This window comes from Cnephaeus nilssonii, assembly GCF_951640355.1.
Source record: "Cnephaeus nilssonii genome assembly, chromosome: 6".
Taxonomy (NCBI): Eukaryota; Metazoa; Chordata; class Mammalia; order Chiroptera; family Vespertilionidae; genus Cnephaeus; species Cnephaeus nilssonii.
In genome coordinates this window covers 53,252,043-53,278,684 of record NC_137077.1, presented here as the reverse complement: position 1 = coordinate 53,278,684, position 26,642 = coordinate 53,252,043, and the positions used below count along the sequence as shown (strand labels likewise).

At 51.9% G+C, this 26,642-nt stretch overlaps 1 protein-coding gene across 1 annotated transcript; it reads right to left on the bottom strand.

Moving 5' to 3' along the window:
• Positions 1 to 1,014: 1,014 nt before the first annotated feature.
• ERBB3 (erb-b2 receptor tyrosine kinase 3) lies at positions 1,015 to 20,070 on the bottom strand. Its single transcript, XM_079775006.1, has 28 exons — positions 19,846 to 20,070; positions 16,134 to 16,285; positions 15,462 to 15,648; positions 14,640 to 14,765; positions 13,936 to 14,001; positions 13,645 to 13,763; positions 13,390 to 13,531; positions 12,907 to 13,020; positions 12,694 to 12,814; positions 9,260 to 9,333; positions 8,997 to 9,087; positions 8,529 to 8,734; positions 8,176 to 8,308; positions 7,740 to 7,830; positions 7,373 to 7,527; positions 6,920 to 6,973; positions 6,430 to 6,571; positions 5,485 to 5,604; positions 5,290 to 5,388; positions 4,912 to 5,097; positions 4,592 to 4,747; positions 4,273 to 4,348; positions 3,965 to 4,111; positions 3,769 to 3,866; positions 3,485 to 3,676; positions 3,264 to 3,335; positions 2,793 to 3,087; positions 1,015 to 2,682 (listed from the first exon to the last, which is right to left on the bottom strand). Exons 1-28 carry the CDS (start codon positions 19,925 to 19,927, stop codon positions 2,156 to 2,158), a joined length of 4,023 nt encoding a protein of 1,340 aa, XP_079631132.1. The 5' UTR covers positions 19,928 to 20,070; the 3' UTR covers positions 1,015 to 2,155.
• Between the last annotated feature and the right edge of the window lie 6,572 nt (positions 20,071 to 26,642).

The following is a 26,642-nucleotide window of genomic DNA, read 5'->3' as shown; positions in this document are numbered from 1 at the left end:
GAGGCAGCTGATCGATGTTTCTAACTCTCTATCCCTCTCTCTTCCTCTCTGTAAAAAATCAATAAAATATATTTTAAAAAAATAAAATAAATAAAACGTGAGGTACTTAATTTAAAAAAATACTTTTTAAAATAAATATTCTTTTATTGATTTCAGAGAGGAAGGGAGAGGGAAAGAGAAACATCAACGATGAGAATCATCGACTGGCTGCCTCCTGCACGCCACCTACTGGGGATGGAGCCTACAACCTGGGCATATGCCCTTGACCTGAATCGAAGCTGGGACCCTTCAGTCAGCAGGCCTATGCTCTATCCACTGAGCCAAAAAAATAACAATTTAAAAAAAATATAGATTTTTGATTTCAGAGATGAAGGGAGAGGGAGAGAAACATCAACGATGAGAGGGAATCCTTGATGGGCTGCCTCCTGCCGCCCCAGCGATCCAGCAACTGCCCTGGCGATCCCGCAACCGGGGCATGTGCCCTGAGGGGAATCCAACAGTGACCTCCTGGTTCATAGGTCAACACTCAACCAGTGAGCATGCTGGCCTGGCTTTTTAAATTTTTTATTTTTAGAGGATGTTGACTAAAGCTGGGGACAGTGAAACAAGGACGGGCCCAAGATAGAAGCAACAGAAGAGACTGGGTGGGGAAATGAGCCTAGGCTGGGCTGCTCTAAGAAGTCAGAGAAAGGGGGGCCTTGAGGACTCGGTGAAGGGGTAAGCTGAGGGTGAACTGCTGCTGCCAATTGTTATCCTGGTTGCAAGTCTCTGGGATCCCTTAGAGTTTAGGAAATGCATGCCTGAGGGGGGAGGAAAGGTGCAGGCATGCTCCTGGGAGGGAGAGCATGCTAAGGGGATGCAAGGAAAAGTAGGGCTGGAGAAAGCTGCATACAACAGAGTAGGACTGTCCGAAAACAGAAAGCAGGGGAAAAAGGTAGCTATGTTCTGCTGAGGAGCAAAGGAATGGTCTACCTTACTGAAGATTTTCTTCATTTGACAGACAGAAAGCTGAAAAACTTTGGCATCTTTATTCAGACACGTATAAAAACAAAACAAAAAACTTCAGTGATAGAACAAATATCCCCCATTTCCCACCCAGTGGGAGAAGTCTGAAGGTGGGTCCTCTTTCTATCCCAATCAGAAGCTTCCCATTATTGGGTGAGAAAGCTTCTAAAAGTGGCTCTTGGGACCTTTGTGAATCTGTCCCTTGGGTAAGAAGTGGAGATCCCTTATAGCACATGTAAATTATGGTTTACACAAAAATGTCCAGTTACGTTTCCTTCTGACCACCCCCTTCCTGAGATGAGAAGTCTGGGTGTAGGAGGCTGTGGTTGTTGGGGTTAGACTTAATTCAGTGCAAAATACAAGAAGACAACGCCCTTTATATGGGCTCTGGTTTGTACCTGTTTTCCTTGATACCTTACAGTAAGAGCACGCACCTGGGAAGATTTTGAATCCTGGACCTGCCACTTAATCTCTCTAAGGCTCAGTTCCTTATTCGTAAAGGACTATAAACTAGTTCACAAGATTGGTATATGGATTAAGTAAGAAAATGCAGGTAAAGTTTAGCACGCTGTCTGGCACATAAATAAATGCTCAATTAATAGCAATCATTAATATATACTCCTGAGCTTCCTTCACAAGATTTAAAATTTCCCATTCTTTCCAGGGGGTTGGTCATAGCCAAAATTTTACCTTCCCCTGCCAGGTTTTGCTCTTTTTCTTTGCCTTAGGAGTCTGATGGGAAACAAAGGCACACTTTAAAGCCTAGTCTCAACAAGTTAAGAGTCTGAGAGAAAGGGATTTGATACTGGAGTAATCAAATGGATATGGGATATAAGGGAGTAATCCTTCATATCTCCGGGGAGCTCCCCTGAGAAAGCGGAGGAATGGGATTGGGAAAGCACACAGAACAGGGAAAACCTTCTACTTTCCAGGGATTGGGAACGTGAAGAAAGTGCACAGCCAGCTACATGCCACAAGAACTTTGTCCGAGTGTTTCAGAGCCTCCAAAGGTTGAATGGAATTGTCTAGGCCTGGAAGGGAAATGGGACTGAGACCTGTGAGGGAGGGATAGGGACTTGGGAGAAGAGGGGTACCCTCTAGAGGCACTAGCTGCCATCAACTGCTCCCTGAGTACCTCAGGGAGCAGGGGTTATGTTCTCTGGGCATTAGCCTTGGGGAAAAGCCTGCTATGCCAGTAATCCGGGTTATCAAAGGCAGAGTCAGTGGCTTCTAAGCTACGTAGCGTTTTGAGGCGGGCATAATGGACTTGGGGAGCATGGTGTCCAGGCCCCTGGAAGGCTTTCATCTCTTCATACCCTTGTTCGGCTGCTGGGCAGGCCCCCATGGCTGCATAATCCCCCCCAGCACCTCCTCCACCACGTCGCTTATTCATATATTCATAGTCCTCGTCTGGAGTTGTGCCAGCAGAAGGCATGATGGGCACAGGGTGGAGCGGGCAACTCTGTGTGCTGCCCAGGGAAGCACTGAGGTCTGATCCCACATCCATGTACTCATAACCCAGCTCCTCGAGGGAACTTGGCCTTGGGGGACGAGGTGGACTGTGCCTTCTCCTCCGGTTCATGTATTCATACTCCTCATCTTCATCTTCTTCTTCGGTACCCAGGACAGAACTGAGACCCACAGAAGAAAGCGTGCCTTCCCGCGAGGATGGAGTACCTAGGGGTTGAGAAGAGAGGCTAGCTATGTGGAGACCTTCACAGTAATTAATAGGCAGTAGGGAGTGGAAAGAGGCAGGCAGGGCGGGGTGGTGGTGAGGAATCAGGTACCTTTGAGGTGTGCATCTGGCATGACATAACCATTGACATCCTCTTCCTCTAACCCTGGTGGGGAGAGTGGGGTGACAGGAGTAAGCAGGCTGTGGCGCTGGGAATGGTAGGCACTGTCTCCACGTGGCCGCGGGCTCCGGCTCCGGCTCCTACACATGGACACCTTCTCCTGGAGCTCAGCTTCAGAGCCTGTCACATGGCCCTCAGATGACTCTGACACCAGGCGTCCCCGTGGCATTGGGTGCAGAGACGCTGGACGGGGGCACCGTTCACCACCCCCACAAACTACAGGCTCCTAAGGAAGAAAAAAACACACAGAGATGAAGAAAGGAGATTGGGTAGTTCAATGCCTTTTTTTTGTAGGGCACTGATTAAACCTCAAAGATTTCTAAGATCTCCCACACTACCCCTATCATCCTAAGACACTCTGCCACCCAGCATCTCAGCAGCCCCTGAAGAGACAGACCTTACCTGGCAAGCTTCCCCAAGATTACTCTGGTTCATAGGCATATATCCAGATGATGGACTTAGAAGGCTCTGGCTCTAGGATGAAAATAAGAGGTTTAGACAAAGGGAGACATCTCATCATGGGTCCTTTGAGTAGTTAATCTGAGTATCTGTGGGGTTTATGAGGGTGCAGGTGTGCAGAGTGCTCAGGGAGCAGAAAGTCTTGGGTAACTAAAGCGCCTTACCCCACGTGGCCAAGTAAGTGTTCCAACTGGCAGGCTCAGGGCAGAGCCCAGTGTTGTCGCCAGGTTGTCCTCCTCTGCCTCCAAGTCCAGGTCTAGGTCTAGTTCTGGCTCCAGCTCTACTTCCTCCAGTTCCTCCTTGTTTGTCAGAGCAGGGGGCTCTGCCCCAGGGGGAATTCCAGGTCCACTCTCTCTCTATAGGGGCAGGTGATTGTTAAGGTAGATCCTGGTTCCAGACGAATCCCCTTTGCTCTAAATCTCCTTGACACCTCCTAGTCCTTACTCACCTTTATGACCAGATACCGTGGTGGGTCTCGGGCCATGCGGGTGAACTCATTGGCTAGTTCTTTAAAGGTAGGGCGAATGTTCTCATCAATCATCCAACCTGGTGGGGGGTAAGATGTGGGAAGTAGAGTCATGAGAGGAGAGGAGAATAGGGAGGGAAGTCGGTTAGCAAACGGCTGGCATCATCAGGTAACTCACACTTGACCATGACCATGTAGACATCAATGGTACAGATCTGGGGCTGCGCCAACCGCTCCCCCTTCTCCAGCAGGTCTGGTACTTCAGCCAACCGCAGCCCTGCATAGGGCTCTGCCCCAAAAGTCATCAGCTCCCAAACTGTCACACCTGGTACAGGAAGACATGACTGGTTGATGGCAAAATAGTGGCAATGGGCATGAAGATGAAGGGAAGGCGGAGCAATCTGCCACGAGGATCTGAAGGGCTTGAAGATTCTGGGAGGGGGTCTCAAAAGGCAACTGGACTTGGGGCCATTCCGACGGACTGACCATAGCTCCAGACGTCGCTCTGGTGTGTGTATTTCCCAAAGTGGATACTCTCGAGGGCCATCCACTTAATTGGAGTCTGGGGGATTAAAGGCAAAGGTGAACCAATTGTTTCCACCAATTACCTTAGCATTTCTAAACCCCAGGTGCTCTACATTCTTCTCTCTGTTGCTGTCTCAACTTAAATTCCTGGCATCTTCAGGTTCCCCTCCCTGAACTTACCCTGCTGCACCTGCTTCCCTCTGGGAGAGACCACTGGCTGCTCCCCATGTCCCGGCTTCACTCCAGCCCCACCTCCTTACCAGCCCTTGGTGCCACCTACCTTGGCCTCACTGTGTAGTAGCTGCTTATCATCCGGGGGCAGCAGGTCAGCCACCCCAAAATCTGCCACCTGAACCTGGCTGGGTGACTTGAGTAGCACATTTCGGGCGGCTAAGTTCCTGTGAACCATACCATGCTCCTCAAGGTAGTACATACCCTATAGGAGAAGGAAATATTCTCAAGATTGGGGGATCCATCATTCAGATCCAGAATCACCCCAAACCCTAAAGGTACCACTCAGAACTCCACCCTCCCTGCCGCCTCCCTGCCGGTCCCCAGCCAGGCAGTCCCATCACAGAAACTCCTCCCGGCTCCTCTCACCTTGGCAATTTGTACTCCCCAATTGAGCAGCAGCTGTGGCCCCAGTGACCCCCGGTGTTGTCTCACATGATCCAGCAGGGATCCCAGAGGCAAGTATTGAGTGACAAGCTGCAGAGATGACCCTGGGCACAGTCCTAGCAGCCGTACAATGTGAGCATGGTCTAGGCTGCCAATGGCCAGCATATGCTGAGACACAAGAGAAGAGGGGTGATCCAAGGAACAAACAGGTTCACATATACCCAGACCAGGGCCTCCCCAACATTCCCGTACATCAACAGGGCACATAGTATCTGCTAACACAGGACCATGCTTCTGCACAATTGTATGTAACATTGACCTCTTTCCTAGTAGAATACAGAAAACCCTTCCTTCACTTACATCCGTCACAGCTTGAAAACTTTGCCGTCCACTCTTATCCTCAATGACTTTAATGCAGACTGGGATCTTTATTGACTCACCCTCGGGAATCCACACTCCCTGGGAGGGTTTAAACAGGAGTCAGCCCAAGGCCGTTCTCCCCAGGCTAACCCTTTCCCCACCTCCCCGGGCTTTTACTTCCCGTGGGTCACTCACCTTGTGCACCGTTCCAAAGACGCCTGAGCCGAGGACTTTAAGCTTCCTCAGCTCTGTCTCCTTGAAGATTCTGGCCAAGACTTTGTTAGCTTTCTCACTGGGATCCAGAGGCTCTATGCTCTGAGGAGCAGACGGGAAGGAGGTACTCAGGAAAGCCCACTCCAACAGCCCACTCCAACTCCCTCCTCCGGCATGGCTGCCGAGAGCAGCAGAGCCCAAAGGGGGGGGAGCAGGAAGAGGAATTGTCTTTAGTCTTCAAAAGCACGGTAGGCATAGTAGGAAGTCACAGACCCCACGACAGAGGAAGTTATTTGTGATCATGAGATTAGGAATCAAGAGGGTGGGGTTTTCCCTTTGATGGAAGCAAGGAGTTGGTAATTCTATCCCCTGAGTACTTTTATACAATTCTCTGTGTTTTCAAAGCACTTTCACATACATCATCACTTTTACCATTACAGCCATCCTGTAAGGATGGGTGCTACTATTTCCTCTGTATACATTCAGACTGAGGCACAGAAGGAAAGTAACTTCTTCAGAGTCATGTGGCAAATTAATGGCAAAATCAGGGGGAAGAAAGCATGTCTCCCAACTCTCTGGTCAGAGTTCTTTCTAGGGATCAAATCTCAGGGGAGGAGGAGGCTCTTAAAGAGTGATGGCAAGCTGAAACCGGTTTGGCTCAGTGGGTAGAGCGTCGGCCTGTGGACTGAAGGGTCCCAGGTCAGGGCATGTACCTTGGTTGCAGTCAAGGGCATGTACCTTGGTTGCGGGCACATCCCCAGTAGGGGGTGTGCAGGAGGCAGCTGATCGATGTTTCTCTCTCATCGATATTTCTAACTTTCTATCCCTCTCCCTTCCTCTCTGTAAAAAATCAATAAAACATATTAAAAAAATAAAATAAAAGAGTGATGGCAGAGGGCACTTTTCCAGGGTAAGCTACACACTCACCTCACCCCGCTCCAAGTAGCGCCTCATCGCCCTCTTATTCTGAATCCGACGCCCACGCCAATAGAGGATAGTGCTGCTCAGGACCACGAAAACCACTACCAATCCTACCACCACTGCTAAAGCCATCGCCAAATGCGTTTTGCTGTGGGGCAGAGAAACCTGGCATTACCCTCGGGCCACACCCCCTTACCAATGTCATCTATACCTGTTCTAAAAGGCATGGTGCAGACCTGGGGCAAGCAGGTCACATTCACAGATATATCCTTGAGCACTAAAGAGTTAACCTAAACCTGGACCTTCCGAGGCTCCGTGGGTTAATTTTAGAAAGGGAAGGCCAGAAGTCTGGCTTCTTGTGCCCTGAGTCCAGTGACAGTGAACTGTAAACAGAAGGCCAGAAAGGGTAGACTCAACTCTTCCCAGCAGATAACCGCCCTCTCCCTCGCTTCTCTCCCGAATACCCCCGGCGCCCAAGACTCCAGGCCCATCATACCTGATCATCGCCTGTGTTTGGCCTAAACAGTCTTGCAGGTCAGGCCCATTACACCTAGAGAAGAAAGTCACCTCCTTAAGTGGGAACTGGAGAATCCCGTGGGACGCTCATTCCATTCCAACAGCGACAGCGTTGTTTCAGGCCCTACCATGGCGTCCCATCCTGGAGCCCAAGCACATCCCAAGACATGGCCTCCATCCTTAGCAGGCCCACCCTCCCTGAGTCCCTCTGGTAAACGAAATGCCCGAGTTGTGTTTATTCCAGGCCCCAAAATTGTGGTGTAATTTTGTGCTGTTACTGAGTATCCCTTTCTCCAACCCTTCACTATACAGCTGGGAGCAATTCTTAAATCACAGTTCCTTTCTTCTTTCTCCTCCCTTCACCCTCTTCTCTCCTCCCAGTCTGTACTCCTCCCTCTCCCCTGACCCCTCCTCTTAACATCCCATCACGGACCCCTGGGTGCAGTTCTCATGGCAGGGCCGACATTCATTCTGAGCATCTGGGAACTTGTAGATGGGGCCCTTGGCACCCAGCACTCCAGAGGGGCAGCTGCTCACACAGTGGGGCCCATCTCGAAAATGGGCACACTGGGCACAAGCATCAGAGCCCTGGGTGGAAAAGAAAAGGTCAAGAAAAATGGGGTTCCAAGGTCAATACCGTATCTCCTAACAAGGACCAACCCAGCCATTCAGGATCCTCCTTCCACAAACCCTAGCACTGTCTGGCCTCCCTGTGCCAGCCTTGAGGTTGGGCCTTATCGTTCCCTAGATTCTCCAGTGCGGCCCGCCCTCTCCCCGAGACCCTGGTGCCGCTACTGTACCGAGCCATTGCATGTGGCAGTGCCCTCCAAGGGCTGGCATTCCGGGTGGCAGGAGAAGCATTCAGCCTCATGGGCAAACTCACGAGGCTCCCTGCAGTGAGGAAAGGGGGGTAAAGATTGGGGGCAGTCACTTTGAACAGCACCGTCCCAGGGCCCCATCCCTCCACCTCTTCTTTTTTTCAAAAAAAGATATATATATTTTTACTGATTTCAGAGAGGAAGGGAGAAGGAGATAGAAACATCAATGATGAGAGAGAATCATTGATCAGCTGCTTCCTGCACGCCCCCCACTAGGGACCAAGCCCACAACCCGGGCATGTGCCCTTGACTGGAATCGAACCTGGGACCCTTCAGTCCGCAGGCCGACACTCTATCCACTGAGCCAAACCAGCTAGGGCCCTCCACCCCTAACTGACTCTGTCTCTCCTCTCCGTACCCATTCAGAAAGTTGCAGTGGGTCACACAGACACCGCCTCGGCTGTAGTTTCGACAGGACAGGCACTGACCAGGGCCTGGGCCCCAGCATCCCCCAGAGGAGCAGAGGGGGTCACACACTTTGCCCTCTGCCACTGGAAAGGAAGGGGTGGGTCAGGAGGAGCCTGCGGTCTCCCAGCAAGCCCTCTCCTGAACACTTCCTCCTTACTGCTTCATTCCATCCCAACATCCCTCTCTCCTTGGCTCCACCCCGCCCCCATCCCTACTTTCCTACCCCCGCTGCCAGGGCAGAACCGTCCTTACACCCCTCTCCCCGACTCCCTCTTCCCACCTCCCCGTGGGCCTCTCCCTCACCGCAGTCTCTGCGGGGCCGATTATGCTTGATGTCCAGTCTCTCTTCCGAAGGCCCTCGAAGCAGCCTGGTCCAGTTAAGAGAGTGGTGGTAGCAGAGCTGCCGATTGGCACTGATGTAGATACGCCCAGCACTTATTTCTTTCAAGGACCGGAAGCCCAGAGATGTTATGTTCAAGTTCTTCATGATCAACAGCGAGAAGCCCCGGCTGAGAACAAGGAGACGGATGAGAGGGGAAACTACAAAAGGAAGATTTGCCGTGCAGTGGACTCATTTCCGTCCAACAACCTGCTCCGGGCTATCCCACTGAAAGGGACTCCTCCCTCCTTCTGCCTTTTCTCCATCCAGCTCCCAGGCCCACCCTTTGGGGCTGCTGTGTGAGAAAACGCCTTCCTGAATGTTCACTCGTAGATGCCTAAGAAGCAGAGTTCGTTACCCGGAGAGGCTAGCACCTCCCCACGCTTACTCACTTGTAGAGGCTCCTGCCCCCGATGGTCGTCAGGTTGGAAAAGACACTAAAGTTGTGCATGTGGGGAGGCCAGGACTGAATGTTCAGGTAGCCTGAGGGGTTGGAGAGAGGTACATGAACAGGAGCCTTCTTCTCTCCCGCTTTCTCAGGTTCTCCTGGTCCCTCCCCTGTTGCTTGAAACTTGGTCTTTCTCAAGTGGTTATACTACACTTTGTGCCAATGGCTGATCCATTCTTCTCGGAAAGGGCGGCTTCTCCCACTCACCCGTGATCTCCCGTACTGTCCGGAAGACACTGAGCTTCTCAGGGTCCAAGGCCGGGATCTTGTGCCAAGGGTCTCTGAAGAGGATGGTAAAAAACAGTCAACAAGGTAGAGGTGTAGGCCATCAGCAATGAGTGCCTAACCTCAGAACTTAGTTTCTAAATACCATTCTCCATTGAAAGGACAGAGCTCCTTAGAGAAATACAACAGGAGCCTACAGCATCTTTTTTTTTTTAATTGATTTTAGAGAGAGGCAGGGAGAGAGAGAGAAATGTCAATGTGAGAGGGAAACATCACCTCAATCAGTTGCCTCTTGCACATGACCAGGAATCCAACCTGCAACCTGGGAATCGAACCCACCACAACCCAACATTCCAACCAATTGAGCCACACCCACGGTGCAAGCCTACAGCATCTTTCAGAGAAAACTAAGCAAATGTTCAAATAATGAGGGGTCCAAGCCCAAACAACACAGGAACCAACTTGAAGGAGCCCCCAGAAACCCTATTAGAGACACCTGGACACCGAAATAATGATTGGAAAAGATTATAAACCATTGAATAGCTGAAACCGGTTTGGCTCAGTGGATAGAGCGTCGGCCTGCGGACTCAAGGGTCCCAGGTTCGATTCCGGTCAAGGGCATGTACCTTGGTTGCGGGCACATCCCCAGTAGGGGGTGTGCAAGAGGCAGCTGATCGGTGTTTCTCTCTCATCGATGTTTCTAACTCTCTATCCCTCTCTCTTCCTCTCTGTAAAAAATCAATAAAATATATTTAAAAATAAAATAAAATAAATAAACCATTGAATAAAACAAATACCTACACTGATTAAACAGACAGATCAATAGAGGTAGGAAGGGAAGACTCTTCCTAACACTAGAATGCCAACAAACAAATGCAGAAGGAATAATGGAATTAGAAAATAATTATCTGGCAATTCTCATTATAAAATTAATTCAGGCAAAATCTCCCCCACAAGATACTTATTAAGCTCTGGATGGTTCTGCTCAGTGGTTAGAGTGTCAGCCCACGGACTGAAGGGTCTCGGGTTCGATTCCCAGTCAAAGGCCACATACCTAAGTTGCAGGTTCAATATCCGGCCCACTTTGGGGGCGTGTGGGAGGCAACCAATCGATGTGTTTCTCTCAGATCAATGTCTCTCTCTCTCTCTCTCTCTCTCCCCCTCCTTCCCTTCCATGATCTCTAAAAAACTAATGGAGAAAATACTGTCGTGTAAGAATTAACAACAACCAAAAGCATGCCTGGCAGCGGTGGCTCAGTGGTTGATCATTGACCTATGGACAAGGAGGACATGGATCAATTCCCAGTCAGGGCACAAATCTGGGTTGCGGACTTGATCCTCCCCAATTGTGCAGGAGGTAGCTGATCAATGATTCTCTCTCATCATTGATATTTCTATCTCTCCCCGCCTCTCCCTTCCTCTCTGAAATTTATATCTATCTATCTATCTATCTATCTATCTATCTATCTATCTATCATCTATCTATCTATATTTAAAAGCATAACTTGGCCCTACTCGATTTAGCTCAATGGATAGAGCGTCGGTCTGCGGACTGAAGGGTCCCGGGTTTGATTCCAGTCAAGGGCACATGCCCGGGTTGTGCTCGATCCCCAGTAGGGGGTGTACAGGAGGCAGCTAATCAATGATTCTCTCTCATTATTGATGTTTCAATCTCTCTCCCTTCCTCTCTCTGAAATCAATAAAAAATGTTTTTTTGTTTGTTTTTTTTTAAAAAAGCATAACTTGAACAGGAATGTAAAGTACAGGAAAGTTTTGCAATATAGTCATAATATTGCAATATGTATAGTGCCAGGTGGATACCGAAAATATCAAGGGAACACTATGTAAAGTGTATTGTCTAGTCACTATGCTGCACACCTAAAACCAATGCAAAATAATACTGAAAGTAAACTATAATTGAAAATTTTAAATAATAAACTTCTAAAAAGATTTTTTTTAATATTATTTTTATTGGTTTCAGAGAGAGGAAGGGAGAGATAGAAACATCCACGATGGGAGAGAATCATGGATCGGCTGTCTCCTGCACACCCCACATTGGGGATTGAGCCTGCAACTGGGGCATGTGCCCTGACCGGGAATCAAACTGTGACCTCCTGGTTCATAGGTCAACGCTCAACCACTGAGCTGCGCCTGCCAGGCGATAAACTTTTTTTAAAAAAGCGTAACTCAGAGACTCTGCGTATGAGGAAACATCACAAAATCCAAACTGAGGAATGTTTTATCTGTTACCTGACCTGTACTCATCAATAATGTCAATGTCATGAACTGTTATAGATGAAAGAAGACTGAAGAGATATAACAACTGAATACAATGTGTGATCCAGGACATTGTGACACAGAGTGAAATGTGTGTGTGTGTAGAAAGAAAGAGAAATAATAAAGCATCTATATATATAAAAGCCTAAGGAACCGTAATGACCAGTCGACCAGTCACTATGATGTGCACTGACCACCAGGGGACAGATGCTCAATGCAGGAGCTGCCCCCTGGTGGTCAGTGCGCTCCCACAGCCAACTTCCCATGGCCAGCCAACCTCCCACAGTCTCTCCCCCATCCCTCGGCTCCCACCCCAGGTCCCGGCCAGCAGCCTGCAGGCCCCAGCCGGCCTGGCCCCGATTGGGACAGGGCGAGAAGGCCCTGATAGGCCCTAATTGCCAGCCAGGCCTAGGGACCCTAGGCCTCTAAATATGTTATAATGTTAACACTTGGGGGATCTGAATAAAGAGTGTATAGGAAATCCTTACACCATTTTTGCAACTTTAGTGTAGATCTAAAACTCTGTCAAGCCGAAACCGGTTTGGCTCAGTGGATAGAGCGTTGGCCTGCGGACTGAAAGGTCCCAGGTTCGATTCCGGTCAAGGGCATGTACCTTGGTTGCGGGCACATCCCCAGTGGGGAGTGTGCAGGAGGCAGCTGATCGATTTTTCTCTCTCATCGATGTTTCTAACTCTCTATCCCTCTCTCTTCCTCTTTGTAAGAAATCAATAAAATATATTAAAACTCTGTCAAAACAAAGAAACAGGTGGCTCTAATGTTACACACACACTTTAAAGGGATCAGAAAGTCCCTGTGCTCTCTGTGGCTCTTCTCTAAGGAACAGCAACTAGGGGAAATAGCTGGCAAATTTTTATCTAAATTTAAGAAAACTTTAAGGAGGACACAATGTTCCTGTCCCTGGCCATTCAGCTGGGTGATGTCACCTTGCTTCGGGATATGTCTGAGGGAACTCAAGCCCTAGTGGGAGGTTGAGTTAAGCACTGTCAGGTCCTTTGTGATTTCTAAGATTTTATGATGTAGATTCCTAATCAGCTTCACATATGAAGCGTGAAGCCAATGCAATGAACTGTGAGGGGAGGGGTGGGGTGCGGGGTCAGGAAGAGGAGGCAGAATCTAACCCATTGAGGCCGGTGATGAGAAAGTCCAGGTTGCCCAGGATCTTGGTGCAGTTCACAAATCCATCGATGTTGCTCGAGTCCACAGTCTGGAATCGGCTCCCAGACCCGGTCCCCTCACAAGCTGCAAACAAAAAAAAGAGGCTCAGTGAGGGTTGGGGTTCAGAGGGCTGAGTCGTCTCAGGGTAAAGGATGTCTTTTCACCAACTTACTTACCTTTGGGGCACAGCCCCCCACACGGCTCACATATCTTGAGTCCATTTTTATCCACTTCCATCTTGTCGGGAGGACAGGCCCTGACGCAGGACGTCTGGTCCACCACGAAGTTATCTGGGGGACGGAGGGCACCGTGGGGGTGAGGGAGGAACACGGCGCTGCCACCTGAGCCTGCGCCCTCTGGCTCCACGCTGCATTTGCCCCAACCCGCCACCCGCGGTTCCTCAAGTGCCGCCCTCTGGATTCGGAAGGCCCTTTGCTCTTGGCCGTTCCAAGGAGCAGGGCTCGGTGCAATTGCTGGGAGACACAGGGACGTTCACGAGCGGCTGGGACACAGGGGCCATTCACGGGGGTTGGTTGATGACCACAACCATGTGCCCTCTAAGGCCCCGCCTCACCACCCTACTTGATCCCTTTTGCCTCCTACAATGTTGTCTAAAATACTGGTCCCATCATCACGGTTTCCTCCCTTCAGGTACTTACGGGGACAGCTGGCCACACAAACTCCTCCGTACTGATACTTGGTGTGAGGATTGGGCTCCAGCTGGAACGTCAGCTTGTTGTAGACAAGAGGCTGTGGACACTGTCGCACACACGCTCCACTGTCATTGAAGAGCCGGCAGGCCTAGGCACACAGGAGACTCCCGACACTCACGTTGCAGGAGGTACCCCTCCTCCCCCCAACAAAGCCCGCGCCGCCACTCCGGAACCCAGGCCCATGATGCTAACAGTACGTACAAAGCAGTCGGTGTCCTGCGGGCCTGAGCAGCCCCCTGCACACTCGTCGTGGCAGCACTGGTTGGGGTCGGGCCCAAAGCAGTGGCCGTTACACTGAGGCGCACAGATGGTCTTGGTCACTAAGGGAGGAGAGAAAGCTCGGCCGTCAGGGTTCGCAGCCCTGCATTCGGAGGCCACTGCTCACCCTGCGGCCCTCCAGGCTCATCCCTCCCCACCCTGGTGGCCCAGGCGGGGGAGGGCAGGGATACGAACGGGAATGAATGTCAGGATTTTAGAGGGAAGTCAACGCACATGTCTGGCAGTCTTTTGGCCCGGGACCCCAGCATCGCCCCTTGCAGACCTCATGACACGGCTCACCTAGTTGGGAAGGAAAGCAACACAAGAGGCCATCAAGAATGAGGGAAAGACTTGCTTGAATCAACAGGGAATGATGTCAGCAAAAGGCACCGGAGTCCCAGGAAGCACAGCCGGGGCAGCGCCCCTCCTGGCCCAGGCAGAGCAGGGTGGGGCTCAGTGAACCTGTCAACAAGGGGTGGAGCCACGCCCCCACACCGCCCACAGGGCAGCTAAAGGGGAGGGTCTGGGGCCAATGCCAAGCTCAGCCCCAGGCCCAACCCCGGCACTCGGTTCCTTCTTGGCAAACTGAACCCAGTAGGACTGCGCGCGTGTGAGTGGACAGGCAGTAGCCGGTTGCGGTCAGGGGTAGGTAGGTTCTGAGGAAAGGGGAGGCTGCTGTTGTGGAAAGTGAAATGGATGGAGCCCAAAGGCCTGGCTTCCCCACTCAGTGCGGAGTCTCTGGCCCCTTTTCTTGACACACGGCTTCTGCGGTTTGGAGTCCAGGGGACTGACCTGCTCCCTCCTGGCAGGCTCCTCGGGTCTAGGGCCTGAGGTGTTTGCTCAGTGGAGGGGAGGGTTCAGATGAGGGATGATGATGACGGGAAAGGAGTCACTCTGGTTTGGTGGGGACAGGGGAGCAGTCTTTCGGGGCCACTCACAGCTCCTGCCATTGTCCTTCACCACGATCTCGGCGTCTCGGTCCCTCACGATGTCCCTCCAGTCAATTGTGTCCATGTGACAAAGTTTATCATTCTTCTCGATATACACGCCCCCGGACAGAATCTCTGAGAGGGAGAAGTGACAGGGTTAAGGGCTGCAGCAGGCCTCCTGCCCCTAACCTCCCCACTGCCCAAATGCCCCCCACCCCCCTAATCTCAGGAGCAGGGGAAATGGGGCCGCCGGATGTGTCCAACTAAATCCAAAATGCAGAGAAGGAGGGGGAGGCGGAGCCAGGCTGAAGGAAACGCCTGCCTCTTCAGACACCTGTTCAGATCCGGTTTAGCCAGTGGGGGAGGGGAAGGAAAAGGAGAGAAGATTCCTGACTCAACACCCCACCCCCTTCCCCTGCCCTACCTGTGTGTTTTTCAACTGACGGGGAGAGGGAGAAGTAGAAGGTGGCCAGGTGGTATTTAACCCCTAAATTCCTCCAGCTTGTGGGGAACTGTGCGGGCGGGGAGGGGGGGATTCTAATTCCTGGGGAGGAGGCATCTGGGGCACTGCGCTTTGAAGTCAGAGGAATGTGGCTAGCAGATCCAGCTCCAGTTCCAGCCCCACCAGGACATAAGGGCCCTCCCCTGGGCAGAGGCCGCCAGCTCCCTATCGGGCCCTAAAGGGCTGGTGGCCCCTTAGACGAGTGGTCAGAGTGGGCGGCACCTTGGAAGGGGCCCCGAAGAGTGAGCAGTCCTGGACTGTCCCCAAGGAGGCACCTGCCAGCGGGCAGGCTGAGGGGCAGGAGCAGGAATCACCAGGAACCGACCGACCTGTGAGCTGGGTAAAGCCGAGCTGGCGCAGAGCGTGGCTGGAGTTGGTGTTGTAGTTCAACATGACGAAGATGGCAAACTTCCCGTCGTACACCTGGGTCCCCCGCACCACGCGGAGGTTGGGCAGCGGCAGAGTGGAGAACTCGTTCATGGCCACGAGGACATAGCCCGTCACTTCTCGAATCCACTGTGATGGAGCCGATGGGGTCAGTGAGAGATGAGACGGGGCAAGCGTCTCAATCCCCTCTCCCTCCAGAAGGCATTAAGGAAGCCCTGCTCCTCTACGCCCTCCTGCCCGTGAAAAGAGGCGGCAGAAATGATGGAGGAATTCCGGTCTCCTACCCTTTCCTGCTCAGAGTTCCTCACACCGGGAAGGTCCTTGCTTGGTTCCTTACCCACTTCCCCAGGTGCCTCTCCGACCTCAGGGGTTTCTCTACATCAGCCCCAGTGTAGAACGCCACCCTGCCCCTGCCCCCTTCTCTCGGCCAGCCCTGGTGGATCCCCGGTTACAGAGACCAAACCATAGGTCGCAGAGTCCAGTCACTGTCCCCATAAACACACAAACTTGGATCTTAGGGACTTTCGGGTCTTAGGAAGGCTAACCTCCCTGAGGAAGGGAAGGTGTCTGTGGGGAGAAGGGGGAACAGGTTGAGGGAGGTCGGGGACTCGAACCTGCAGGAAGGAGAGGTCAGCATTGTGTCCCGTGAGCACGATCTCCAGGTTCCCCATCACCACCTCGCACCGCTCGTACTGCTTGTGCAGCGTCTGGTACTGGTTCTCGGCATCGCCCGTCACACTCAGACCATTCAAAGTCCCGGGGCACACTGTTCAAAGTGGAGGCAAGAGTGGCAGAGGGCTGGACACCCGTCTTCAGCCCCGTCCCCCAAGACCACCCTCTGGTAGCCCTTTCCCAGGGATATTCACCCGGATCAGGAGGCAGCCTCCACCCCGCACCCCTTCAGACAGACGCGAAGGCCTTTGTTGTTAGTCTGAGAGCCGGAACGTTCCTTTCTCAGAATCCCCCTCACCATTCCCCTGAACAGGCAGGTGGGAAGGTTTCCTTTTTCCACCAGGCCTCCCCTGTGCCTCCTTCGGTTCCTAGGGGGTTAATCAAGGAGGATGTAGGGCCTTTTCCCCCTCCCTGGACAGAAGTTAGAAAAGGACACAACTTGGTCACCCTCCTCCTCTTCCCCTCCCCCCTCCAACCACTCCTCTACCCCTGTCCGGCCTCTAAGTCCCGGAATAAATATCTCTTTGGGGCTAGCACACAGCCCCTATTGTGTCTACCCAGGGTGGGATGGGGGCAGTGCCTGGGGCCACAGTCCAGCCCACAATGAGGCGATTCTATAAAGGAGGAGGGGGCTGCCCCACCCTGTCCCCAGACGCCCTGTCCTCAGCAGCACCCCCTCCACCCTCAAGTCTTGGGCTCAGACAAGTGATCTCACTAGAGGGGGGAGCTCTGGGGCTGGTGGTGGGGTCAATGTGAGCTTTGTCTTTCAAGCTGCAAGATAAGGAGCTGGTTGCCTAGCCCGCACCCCACTTCCTAAACTCCGATTTCCCTTCTCACTGCCTTCTCCTATCCCAACACACTCCAGCCCCCTCAGCATCACACTTTCCAGCCTAGAGTATTCTTCAGCAAATGCAGAGAGGCCTGGGGGAAAACAGCAGCAGACTCCCCCCATGCTAAGCCAGTTTTATTGTCAGAAGATTCATTAAAAAGCCTTCCAACATGGCAACCCTCACGGACATGAGGCAGAGCCTAGACTCGAGGTCCATGAGGCCTGTCGGCCTCGCAGGACCTAGAAGCTAGAGGAAACCTTGACCCTGAAGCCCTTACGCCTGCCTATCTCTTTCCTCTGGCTCCTGAAAGGCTGGGGGGAGGGGGGGTACCACCTGTTCCAACCACCCTTCCCTGAGGCGGTGGCAGCTTTAGAGGGAGGCAGGAGTAGCAATGGAGGGAGGGTGGGAAGTTGGTGAGGCCCCAGCTCCTTCTCCTAGAGACACCCTTACTCTGACCACTTGACCTTTGAGGGCACCATTCCCTGTAACTCCCCACAAAGGGAAGGGACAGACTGGCAGCTCCCAGAAGAGCCTGGGAACCCCAGAAGGGTCCGTGGGCTGAAAAGAAATAAGACTAGGAAGGTTAGTCACTTCTGGAACAGCCGCACCCCACCCCAACCCCCTTCCCGGCAGGACAACCCCTCTTCAAGCCAAGGCGCCAACCCTTCTCTCTAGATAAGGGAGGAGCCAAGATCACTGCACGGGGAAGTGGTGAGTGTGAGTGTGTGTACACGTTCATGCACTCGCACGACACACGTACAGAGGGACATGGACATAGCTCCCCTCTGGCCCAGGAGCCTATACTGGTTCTGCCGTTGGGTTTCTTTATTACGAGGTATTTCTTTCTTTTTTTTATTTTTTATTGATTTTTTTCAGAGAGGAAGGGAGAGGGATAGAGAGTTAGAAACATCTATGAGAGAGAAACACCGATCAGCTGCCTCCTGCACACCCTCCACTGGGGATGTGCCCGCAATCAAGATACATGCCCTTGACCAGAATCGAACCTGGGACCCTTCAGTCCGCAGGCCGACGCTCTATCCACTGAGCCAAACCGGTTAGGGCTATTACGAGGTATTTCATTTCAGGTGGCTCCATCCATCCCACTGCCCACGGTGCGGACTGGGAGTCTGCGTGCTTGGGAGGCCCAGTTCCTGCCACCCGGAGGATAAAGTCCATACACAGGGAGCAAAGGGCCGGGGCGGGAAGAGTAGGAACACCTCTGAGGAGGAACCAGGGAGCATGGGGGAGGGGAGGTACAAAAATCCATTCAGTTCTCCGGGACCAGGGCATAAGACGGGGCACTGTCACAGGCCCTCCTTTGGTGCAGAGCCCTGGGGTAGGTCACAGCAAGAGTCTCCAGCCCCTCCTCAATCAGAGGCCTCCACCCCAGCGTCCCCCACCCCCATCACAGCCAGGACAAAGGGGCTATAGAAGGACTGAGACAGGGCCGGATGCCCAGAGACTGCAGGGTCCAGATAAGGGGTAAAAACACCCAGGCATGCCGGCCCCCTGGCTCCCTCGGGGAAGGTGGCCAGGATCTTAGACTCCTGGGTTCCTGGTTGAAGAGTCCGAGGACCTGGCGGGGACAGTGATAGTCACTGTACTGTGTCCCTCCTACTCTAGGCCCCAGGTCCCCCGCCCTCCACCACCAGCTGGGAGTGTTCACATCTCAAGATCCCAGGGTCTAAATTTAGGCCCAGCAACTGTGGGAGAAGCACAGGTGTTTCCTCCCACTCCCACTCTGGGGTAAGGGGCCCTGGATGTGTCAAACCCCAAGCTGAGATCTAGGGGGAGGGGAGGGGGAGGTCAACAGGATTCCTCCAAGGCCAGCAACACCAACACCCCTCAGCATCCATGGTCCCAGGGATACCCAGAGGCGTGGGCTCAGATGGCATGGGAGTGGGAGGAGGCACAGAAGAGCAATCTGACTCCTCTGGACTCCTAGAGACAGAGACAATAAACAGAATGGGGGTGAGGGAGAAGCGGAGTCTAGGAAGGTCCCCCCAGGACATGAGGCTCTGAAGGTGGGGGAGACACCCCGTTAGCCCTCAGGTTGGGGGGAGAAAAGACAGGCAGTGATAAAGACAGGCCAGAAGTCCCTGACCCCTCCAGCTCCTGGCTCTGGGCCTTGTACATAGTAGATGCTCAATAAACTGTCATTGATTTGACCTGGGTCTTGACAGAGAGAGGCTGGTGGGTGAAGGTGGGGACCCGCCAGCTCTGTAATTTCCAGGGGAAGAGGTCGGCCACCCTCCGCAGGGCCTCTCCCCTGATGTCACCTGGACTTGGCTCCCGGGCTAATCTCGGCCCTCCCCGGGCAGGCTCCCTCACGGAAGAGGAGGTGCCACCCTTGTTTTCCCAGCACGAGAACAACAACCCCCTCCAGCCCTCCCACAGCTCCGCCCTGCCGGCAACACAACAAAATGGGAGGTCGGTGAAAACCTGGGGCCGGGGGCCGGAGGCTGGGGAGCAAACAGACCCCACCTTTCTCCAAAATCTGCACCTCTCACCACCTCACGTTGACAAGAATGGGAGTCTCAGCGCCCCTCCCGGCAGGGCCCCCCAAAGTGTGCACGGTTTCGGCACCAGCCCTGCCGTCAGGAACACACGAAGGGGTCGGCGACGCCCTGGGGAGGTGGTGTGGGCGCGGGTGGGGCAGGAACGCGCCCCCACAAGGACCATCCTGGGAACCCGAGCCTGACGGTCCCCACCCGGGTGGCCCCAGCGGAGCCGGGCCAGCACCCCGCCCTCGCTGCCCCAGGACTCCGCGCACTGGGCTCGGGGCCCCCGGGTCCGAGCCTGCGGACGCTCCCGCGCCGCTTACCTGCCTGCGAGGTGCCCACCTCGGAGCCCCGGGCCAGGCCGAGGAGGAAGCCCAGCACCTGCAGAGCCCGCGTCGCCCTCATGACTCCGCGCCGACGGGGAGCGCCGCGCGGCCGGATGGGCCCGGGGCCCCGGGACTAAGACATCGAAGCCAGCCACCTGAGGTCCCGGCGGCTGGCAGCGGCGGCAGAGGAGTGGCAAAGTGCAACCGGAGCCGGAGCCGGAGTCCGGGGCGGGATGGAGGGGAGGGGTGTGTCTGCGAGGGAAGGAGGGAGCGCAGGGGGAGGGCGTGAGTCACGGCCGCGCCCCCGCGGGCGCGGGGCTGGAGCGCGGGCTGCGGGAGCCTCGCCCGCCGCCGGCGCCCCACGCCCACTGCCTCGCGGCGGGGCCGGACGGGCCGAGGAGGGTCTCCTCCCGACCCTTTCTTCGGGAGTTGGACTAAAGCGGGGCCAAGGTTCCAAACACCCCCAAATGCCTGCTGAGGGGTCAGGTAATGGGGGTGGAGAGAGTGCGCCAAAGCCCGGCCCCCGAAAGCTGGCCGCGCCCATTAACCAAATCACTCAACTCCCCGAGCCGGTTGGGTCACTTGGGGGGTTTTCTCTCTGAAATGTGGATGTTTCTCTCGGTGTTTGGGGGGCTGGAGGGGTGCTTCCCCGTGCTCAGGGCACCTCAGTCTCCTCGGAAACCCCTCGAAACCCCGTAATTCATCTGCCCTGCTGAGGAACCCGAGCCCCAAGGCCGCGTGAAATCGCACTGTCTCCGGCCGCTTCCTCCTCCAGACCCGGCGCCGGCCGGGCCTCTCCCGGGGATTGGGGTGGGGGGCGGGGTGGCTTCCAGCCTGGGAACAGACCCGCAGCCCGCCTTCCCACTGCCACCCCGGGAGGGGCTCCCGCACCTGTCGCCGTCCCCTCTGCTGCCCCCCACGGCCGCCTGGGAGAACAGCTGCCTCCCGGCCACCCGAGCCCGAGCGCGCCGTCGGGCGCCGGGAGTCCTGCCGCTCCGCGGGGACTCGGACGGGCACGCGGCCCCCGCCACCGGGGCGCACACCTTCGCAGGCGCCTTCCGAGCCCGGGCCGGCGCGGGAGCGGCAGAGGAGGGGGCGGTGAAGGGGGCCGTGGAGGGGGCACTAGACACGGCGTCCGCGGGAGGCCTGGGTCCCCGGCACCTCCGGCACCACCCCGCACCCTGGCCGCAGGCGGTCGGGTGCACGGCGAGCGGCTGCCCCAAATGCGGCCAGCCTCTGCACGGGCCCGCGGGTCGCCCCCTGGTGCCAACCCGCTGCAGTGAGGCCCCCCAACTGGTATTCCGGATCTCTCCCAGAGAACCTAATTGTTCTCCCCAGAGTGTCAAGCCTGAAGACATCAAGAACAGTTGAGCCCTGGCCGGTATGGCTCAGTGGATAGAGCGTCGGCCTGTGGACTGAGGGCTCCCAGGTTCGATTCCGGTCAAGGGCACATGCCCGTGTTGCGGGCTCAATTCCCAGTGGGGGGGCGTGCAGGAGGCAGCTGATCCAGTGGTTCTCTCTCATCATAGATGTTTCTATCTCTCTCTCCCTTCCTCTCTGAAATTAATAAAAATATATTAAAAATAAGCCCTAACCGGTTTGGCTCAGTGGATAGAGCGTCGGCCTGGGGACTGAAGGGTCCCAGGTTCGATTCCGGTCAAGGGCATGTACCTTGGTTGCGGGCACATCCCCAGTGGGAGTGTGCAGGAGGCAGCTGATCGATGCTTCTCTCTCATCGATGTTTCTAACTCTCTATCCCTCCCCCTTCCTCTCTGTAAAAAAAAAAATTTTTTTTTAATAAAAAATAAGAACAGTTGAGCCTTAGTGAAGAAAAATTGCGCCAGTAACTAAAATTCTTGAAACTTACAGTGTATTACGAGGGCCTGTTCTCTGCTGAAGGCTTACCTTTGCTCTAGGGCGTTGGCCTGGTCCTGACTACCTGCATAACAATCCTAATACGGCAATAATAACATCAGTGAAACATTAACACATATACATGCACAAACCACTTCATTTGCAAGCGTTTCCACTTAACATAAAAATGGTGTGTGCTAGCCAGACATCTGTCTGCATTTTATGGAACTGCAAATGTGTGACTTCTCCAAGGTCATCCACTTGGTGACTGAGGGTGGGTGAGGAGGACAGGCTCAGGTTTTTGCCTAGGATCTCTTTATGTCACACTGAGACCGAGCTTCATCTGCTCAGACTCAAACCCCCATCAGATAACTGAACTAAATACCAGGTTAAGGAGCCTTTCATTCTATTACTCACCCACCTCAACCTGGTGTTCAAGGCCCTGATTCTGAAGGAGGAAACACCTTTTAGTTTTTTGTTCATAAGACAGTTGTATCTATTTATTAAGGTTGCTGTTCAGATTTAATGAGGAAAGGCAGGTAGAGCTCTTAATTACTGTGTTATGCTGGGCCTTTAGAAGCATTCAGTGAATGCTTGCTGAATGTATTCCTACTATCGCCAACCTCTCCCTTCTCCCCTCCCCAACTAGATCCCACGGTGCGTTTGCTGGTATCCATTCTTCAATACATAGAGAAACATCCAGCTAAGAGCATCAGGGATATAACCCTGGATAAAGCTGACAAGTAAGGGGACATCTCAGTTGGGTGCTACCCTGACTAAATAAATAAAGGGAGCCTTTGTTTACAAAAGCTCTCTGCACTTACCCAGCATCCTTTAACTTTCCTTACTTTCTTTTTAAATATATTTTTATTGATTTCAGAGAGGAAGGGAGAGGGAGAAAGAGATAGAAACATCAATGATGTGAGAGAGTCATTGATCAGCTGCCTCCTGCATGCCCCACACTGGGGATCAAGCCCACAACCTGGCATGTGCCCTGACCAGGAATCCAACCGTGACCTTCTGGTTCATAGATCGATCAGTGCTCAACCACTGAGCCACGCCAGCCAGGCTACTTTTCCTTACTCTTTTTTTTTTTTAATTATTAAATTGATTTCAGAGCGGAAGAGAGAGAAAGAAACATCAATGATGAGAGAGTACCATTGATTAGTTGCCTCCTGCACACCCAGAGTGGGGAATCTAGCCCGCAACAGGGGCATATGCCCTGATTGGGAATCAAACCGTGACCTCCTGGTTCATAGGTCATCACTCAACCACTGAGCCACACCGATCGGGCCTTACTCTTAATTGATGACTTTGGTTCTAATTTTACTGTGAAAATTAAAAGTAACCAGAAGAAAACATCCTATCTTTCTACCACCAATCTGGCAATTTTCCTCCATCCTGACTTCCATCTTGTTACAATGAATGGTCCTTGCTGCTATTTAAGCCAACCCTCACTCCCCCACTCCCACCTCTCACCCCACCCTCCAGTTCTACACCTCAGCCCATTCCTTGCCTTTCTCCTGTACTGTTCTCCTATATTATTCCCCTTTTCTTTTCTTTTTTTTTTTTAAATATATTTTATTGATTTTTTACAGAGAGGAAGGGAGAGGGACAGAGAGCTAGAAACATCGATGAGAGAGAAACATTGACCAGCTGCCTCCTGCACACCCCCCACCGGGGATGTGCCCACAACCAAGGTACATGCCTTTGACCGGAATCAAACCCGGGACCCTTCAGTCCGCAGGCCGATGCTCTATCCACTGAGCCAAACCGGTTTCGGCCCCTTTTCTTATATTATCCAATTTTCTCTGTACTGGATCATTCCATTAGCATACAAATGAGCTGTAAAATCTGCCATTAACAAATACAATAAAATAAGTAAACTTTCTTTGACCCCATGGGCTTCTAGTCTTGTGCTCCTAACTGCTGCAAGATATTCTATCCTGTGGATTCTTACTCTGATTGCCTCTAGTTTCTGGCTACCACATCGATGTTGCAAGAGCAGTAAAATACCTTTGTACACGTCTCCTTTGGTTCTGTGATAGCTTCTTGTGCATATTGAGCTACACACTCTGGAATATCACACCATCAGCGGTGGGGTTTTGGTATCCCAGCTTCCTCACCAATACTTGACATTATTCAAGTTTCCTTTTTTTTTTTAAATAATTTTTTAAAATATATTTTATTGATTTTTCACAGAGAGGAAGGGAGAGGGATAGAGAGCTAGAAACATCGATGAGAGAGAGACATCGGCCAGCTGCCTCCTGCACACCCCCCACCGGGGGACGTACCCGCAACCAATGTACATGCCCTTGACCGGAATCGAACCTGGGACCTTCCAGTCCTCAGACCGACGCTCTATCCACTGAGCCAAACCAGTTTCGGCTCCTTTTTTTTTTTTTTAATTTGCCATGAATTAAAAATATTTCAATGCATTCTCTTTTCCATTCCTTTTTTTAAGTTATTATCTGAAACTACAGAATTTTTTAGAGAGAGACAAACAGAAACATCGATAGATAAGTTGTTCCACTTAATTATGCATTCATTGGTAAGTTCTTTTTTTAAATATATTTTTTATTGATTTCAAAGAGGAAGGGAAAGGGAGAGAGAGATAGGAATATCAATGATGAGAGAGAATCATTGATTGGTTGTCTCCTGCATGCCCCCCCCTCCCCGGCCACTGGGGATTGAACCCACAACCTGGGCATGTGCCCTTGACCTGAATCAAACCCGGGACCCTTCAGTCTGCAGGACAATGCTCTATCCACTGAGCCAAACCAGCTAGGACGATTGGTAGGTTCTCATATGTGCCCGATTGAGGATCAAACCAGCAACACTGGCATATGGGGATGATGCTCTAACCAACTGAACTGCCTGGCCAGGGCAAATTTTTTCTTTACCCATTTTGCTGTTTATATTTTCCCAGAAATCTATTTATTTCATCTAGGTTTATAAATTCATTAGTGTATGGTTATTAATAAATATTGTTACTTATTTTAATTTTTAAAAATATTTTTTATTGATTTCAGAGAGGAAGGGAGAGGGAGAGAGACATAGAAACATCAATGATGAGAGAGAGTCATTGATTGGCTGCCTCCTGAATGCTCCCCATTGGGGACTGAGCCAGCAACCCGGGCATGTGCCCTTGACCGGAATCAAACCTGGGACCCTCCAGTCCGCAAGCTGACACTCTATCCACTGAACCAAACTGGCTAGGGCTACTGCTATTTTTTTAAAAATCTTTGTGTCCCTGGCTGGTGTGGTTCAGTTTGTTGAGTGTCGTCCTATGCACCAAAAATTTGCCGGTTCAATTCCCCATCAGGGCACATTCCCATGTTGCAGGTACAGTCCCTGGTTAGGGTATGTATAGGAGGCAACCAATCAATGTTTCTCACATCAATGTTTTTCTCTCTCTCCCTCTCCCTCCCTCTCTTTCTAAAGTCAATAAAAACATATTTTTAAAAATCTGTTTTGTCTGTGTCCCATTTTCTTCCTTTATTTTGTCTATTTGTATGTTTTTGTTGTGTTTTGTCTTTCTCATTCTAGCTAATTCTTTTTGTTTCTTCTCTAGTTCACTGATTATATCATTCATTTTATTCTTCTTTCTTCTCCACTTATCTAATAGATTTGGCCTGTTAACTATTTCCTTCAAAATCTTCTCGATTGCAACTTACTGGTACTGTTTGCCTGCATGACACATCAGTTTCTGAGAGGGTGTGTTAAAACCTTCAGTTCTAAACTTTGATTCATTTTTAAAATTTCATTAATCCTCACCTGAGGATATTTTTTCCATTGATTTTTAGAGAATGGGAGGGAGGGAGGGAGGGAGGGGGGAGAAAGGGAGGGAAAGAGAAACCTGTATGTGAGAGAGACACAGTGATTGGTTGCCTCCTGCACACGCCCTAACTGGGGCCACCAGGGATCAAACCTGCAGCCCAGGTAGGTGCTCTTGACTGGGAATCAAACCTATGACTCTTCGGTGCATGGGCCAACACTCTAACCACTAGACAACACTGGTAAGTACAGCCATTTTTTGGTAAATGTTTCACATGTACTAGAAAAAGTGTATTGCCCAGCTGGTGTGGTTCAGGGGTTGAGTGTCGACCTATGACCCAGGAGATCACAGTTGGATTCCTGGTCTAGGCACAGGCCCAGGTTCCAGGCTCTATATCCAGTAGGGGGCGTGCAGGAGGCAGCTGATCAATGATTCTCTCCCATCAATGTTTCTATCTCTCTCTCCCTCTCCCTTCCTCCCTGAAATCAATAAAAATATGTTTTTTAAAAAGTGTATTATCATCTGTTTGTTAGATGGAGAATTCTCCATATAGAATATACTAAGCTTATTAATTATATTATTTGGATCTTCCATAGCTCATTATTTGAATTCTTGATTCATATGTTTCTAAGAGAGCTATGTAAATATTCCCAGTTCCAAGTTGATTTGTTTCTTTCCTAAGTTTGTTGATTGTTGTTTTATAGCTGTAAAATGGGGGAGAATAATTGTACTTGCTAATAGGATTGTAATGAAGAGAACGAGATAATCCGTATAAAGCCTAGAGCATACCTGGCACACGCCTATATTGCCAAGCACATCTATGATGGTTATATTTTCTTGTTCTCATGTGTGTTTTTTTATTTCAGAGAGAGGAAGGGAGAGGGAGAGAGAGAGAGAGAAACATCAATGATGAGAATCATTGATTGGCTGCCACCTGCACGCCCCTGCTGGGGATTAAGCCTGCAACCGGGCTATGTACCCTGAATCGAACCGTGACCTCCTGGTTCACAGGTGAACGCTCAACCACTGAGTCACACAGGCCAGGATCTCTTGTTTATTATTATGGAGCACTCTCTCCTTTGTCCCGTAATTTTTTTGCCTTGAATTTTATCACATATTAAAACCCCAATTCACTTTGGTTTGTTTTTGCCTGGTAAAGCTT

Bases quoted from the DNA above. Each gene is read 5' to 3' on its own strand.
- ERBB3 (XM_079775006.1), bottom strand. From the start codon at position 19,927: ATGAGGGCGACGCGGGCTCTGCAGGTGCTGGGCTTCCTCCTCGGCCTG. The intron at 13,532-13,644 runs GTACGTACTGTT...CTGTGTGCCTAG, and splicing joins CGCAGGACACCGACTGCTTT to GCCTGCCGGCTCTTCAATGA. The intron at 4,748-4,911 runs GTGAGAGGAGCC...CTTCTCCTATAG, and splicing joins GGGGAGTACAAATTGCCAAG to GGTATGTACTACCTTGAGGA.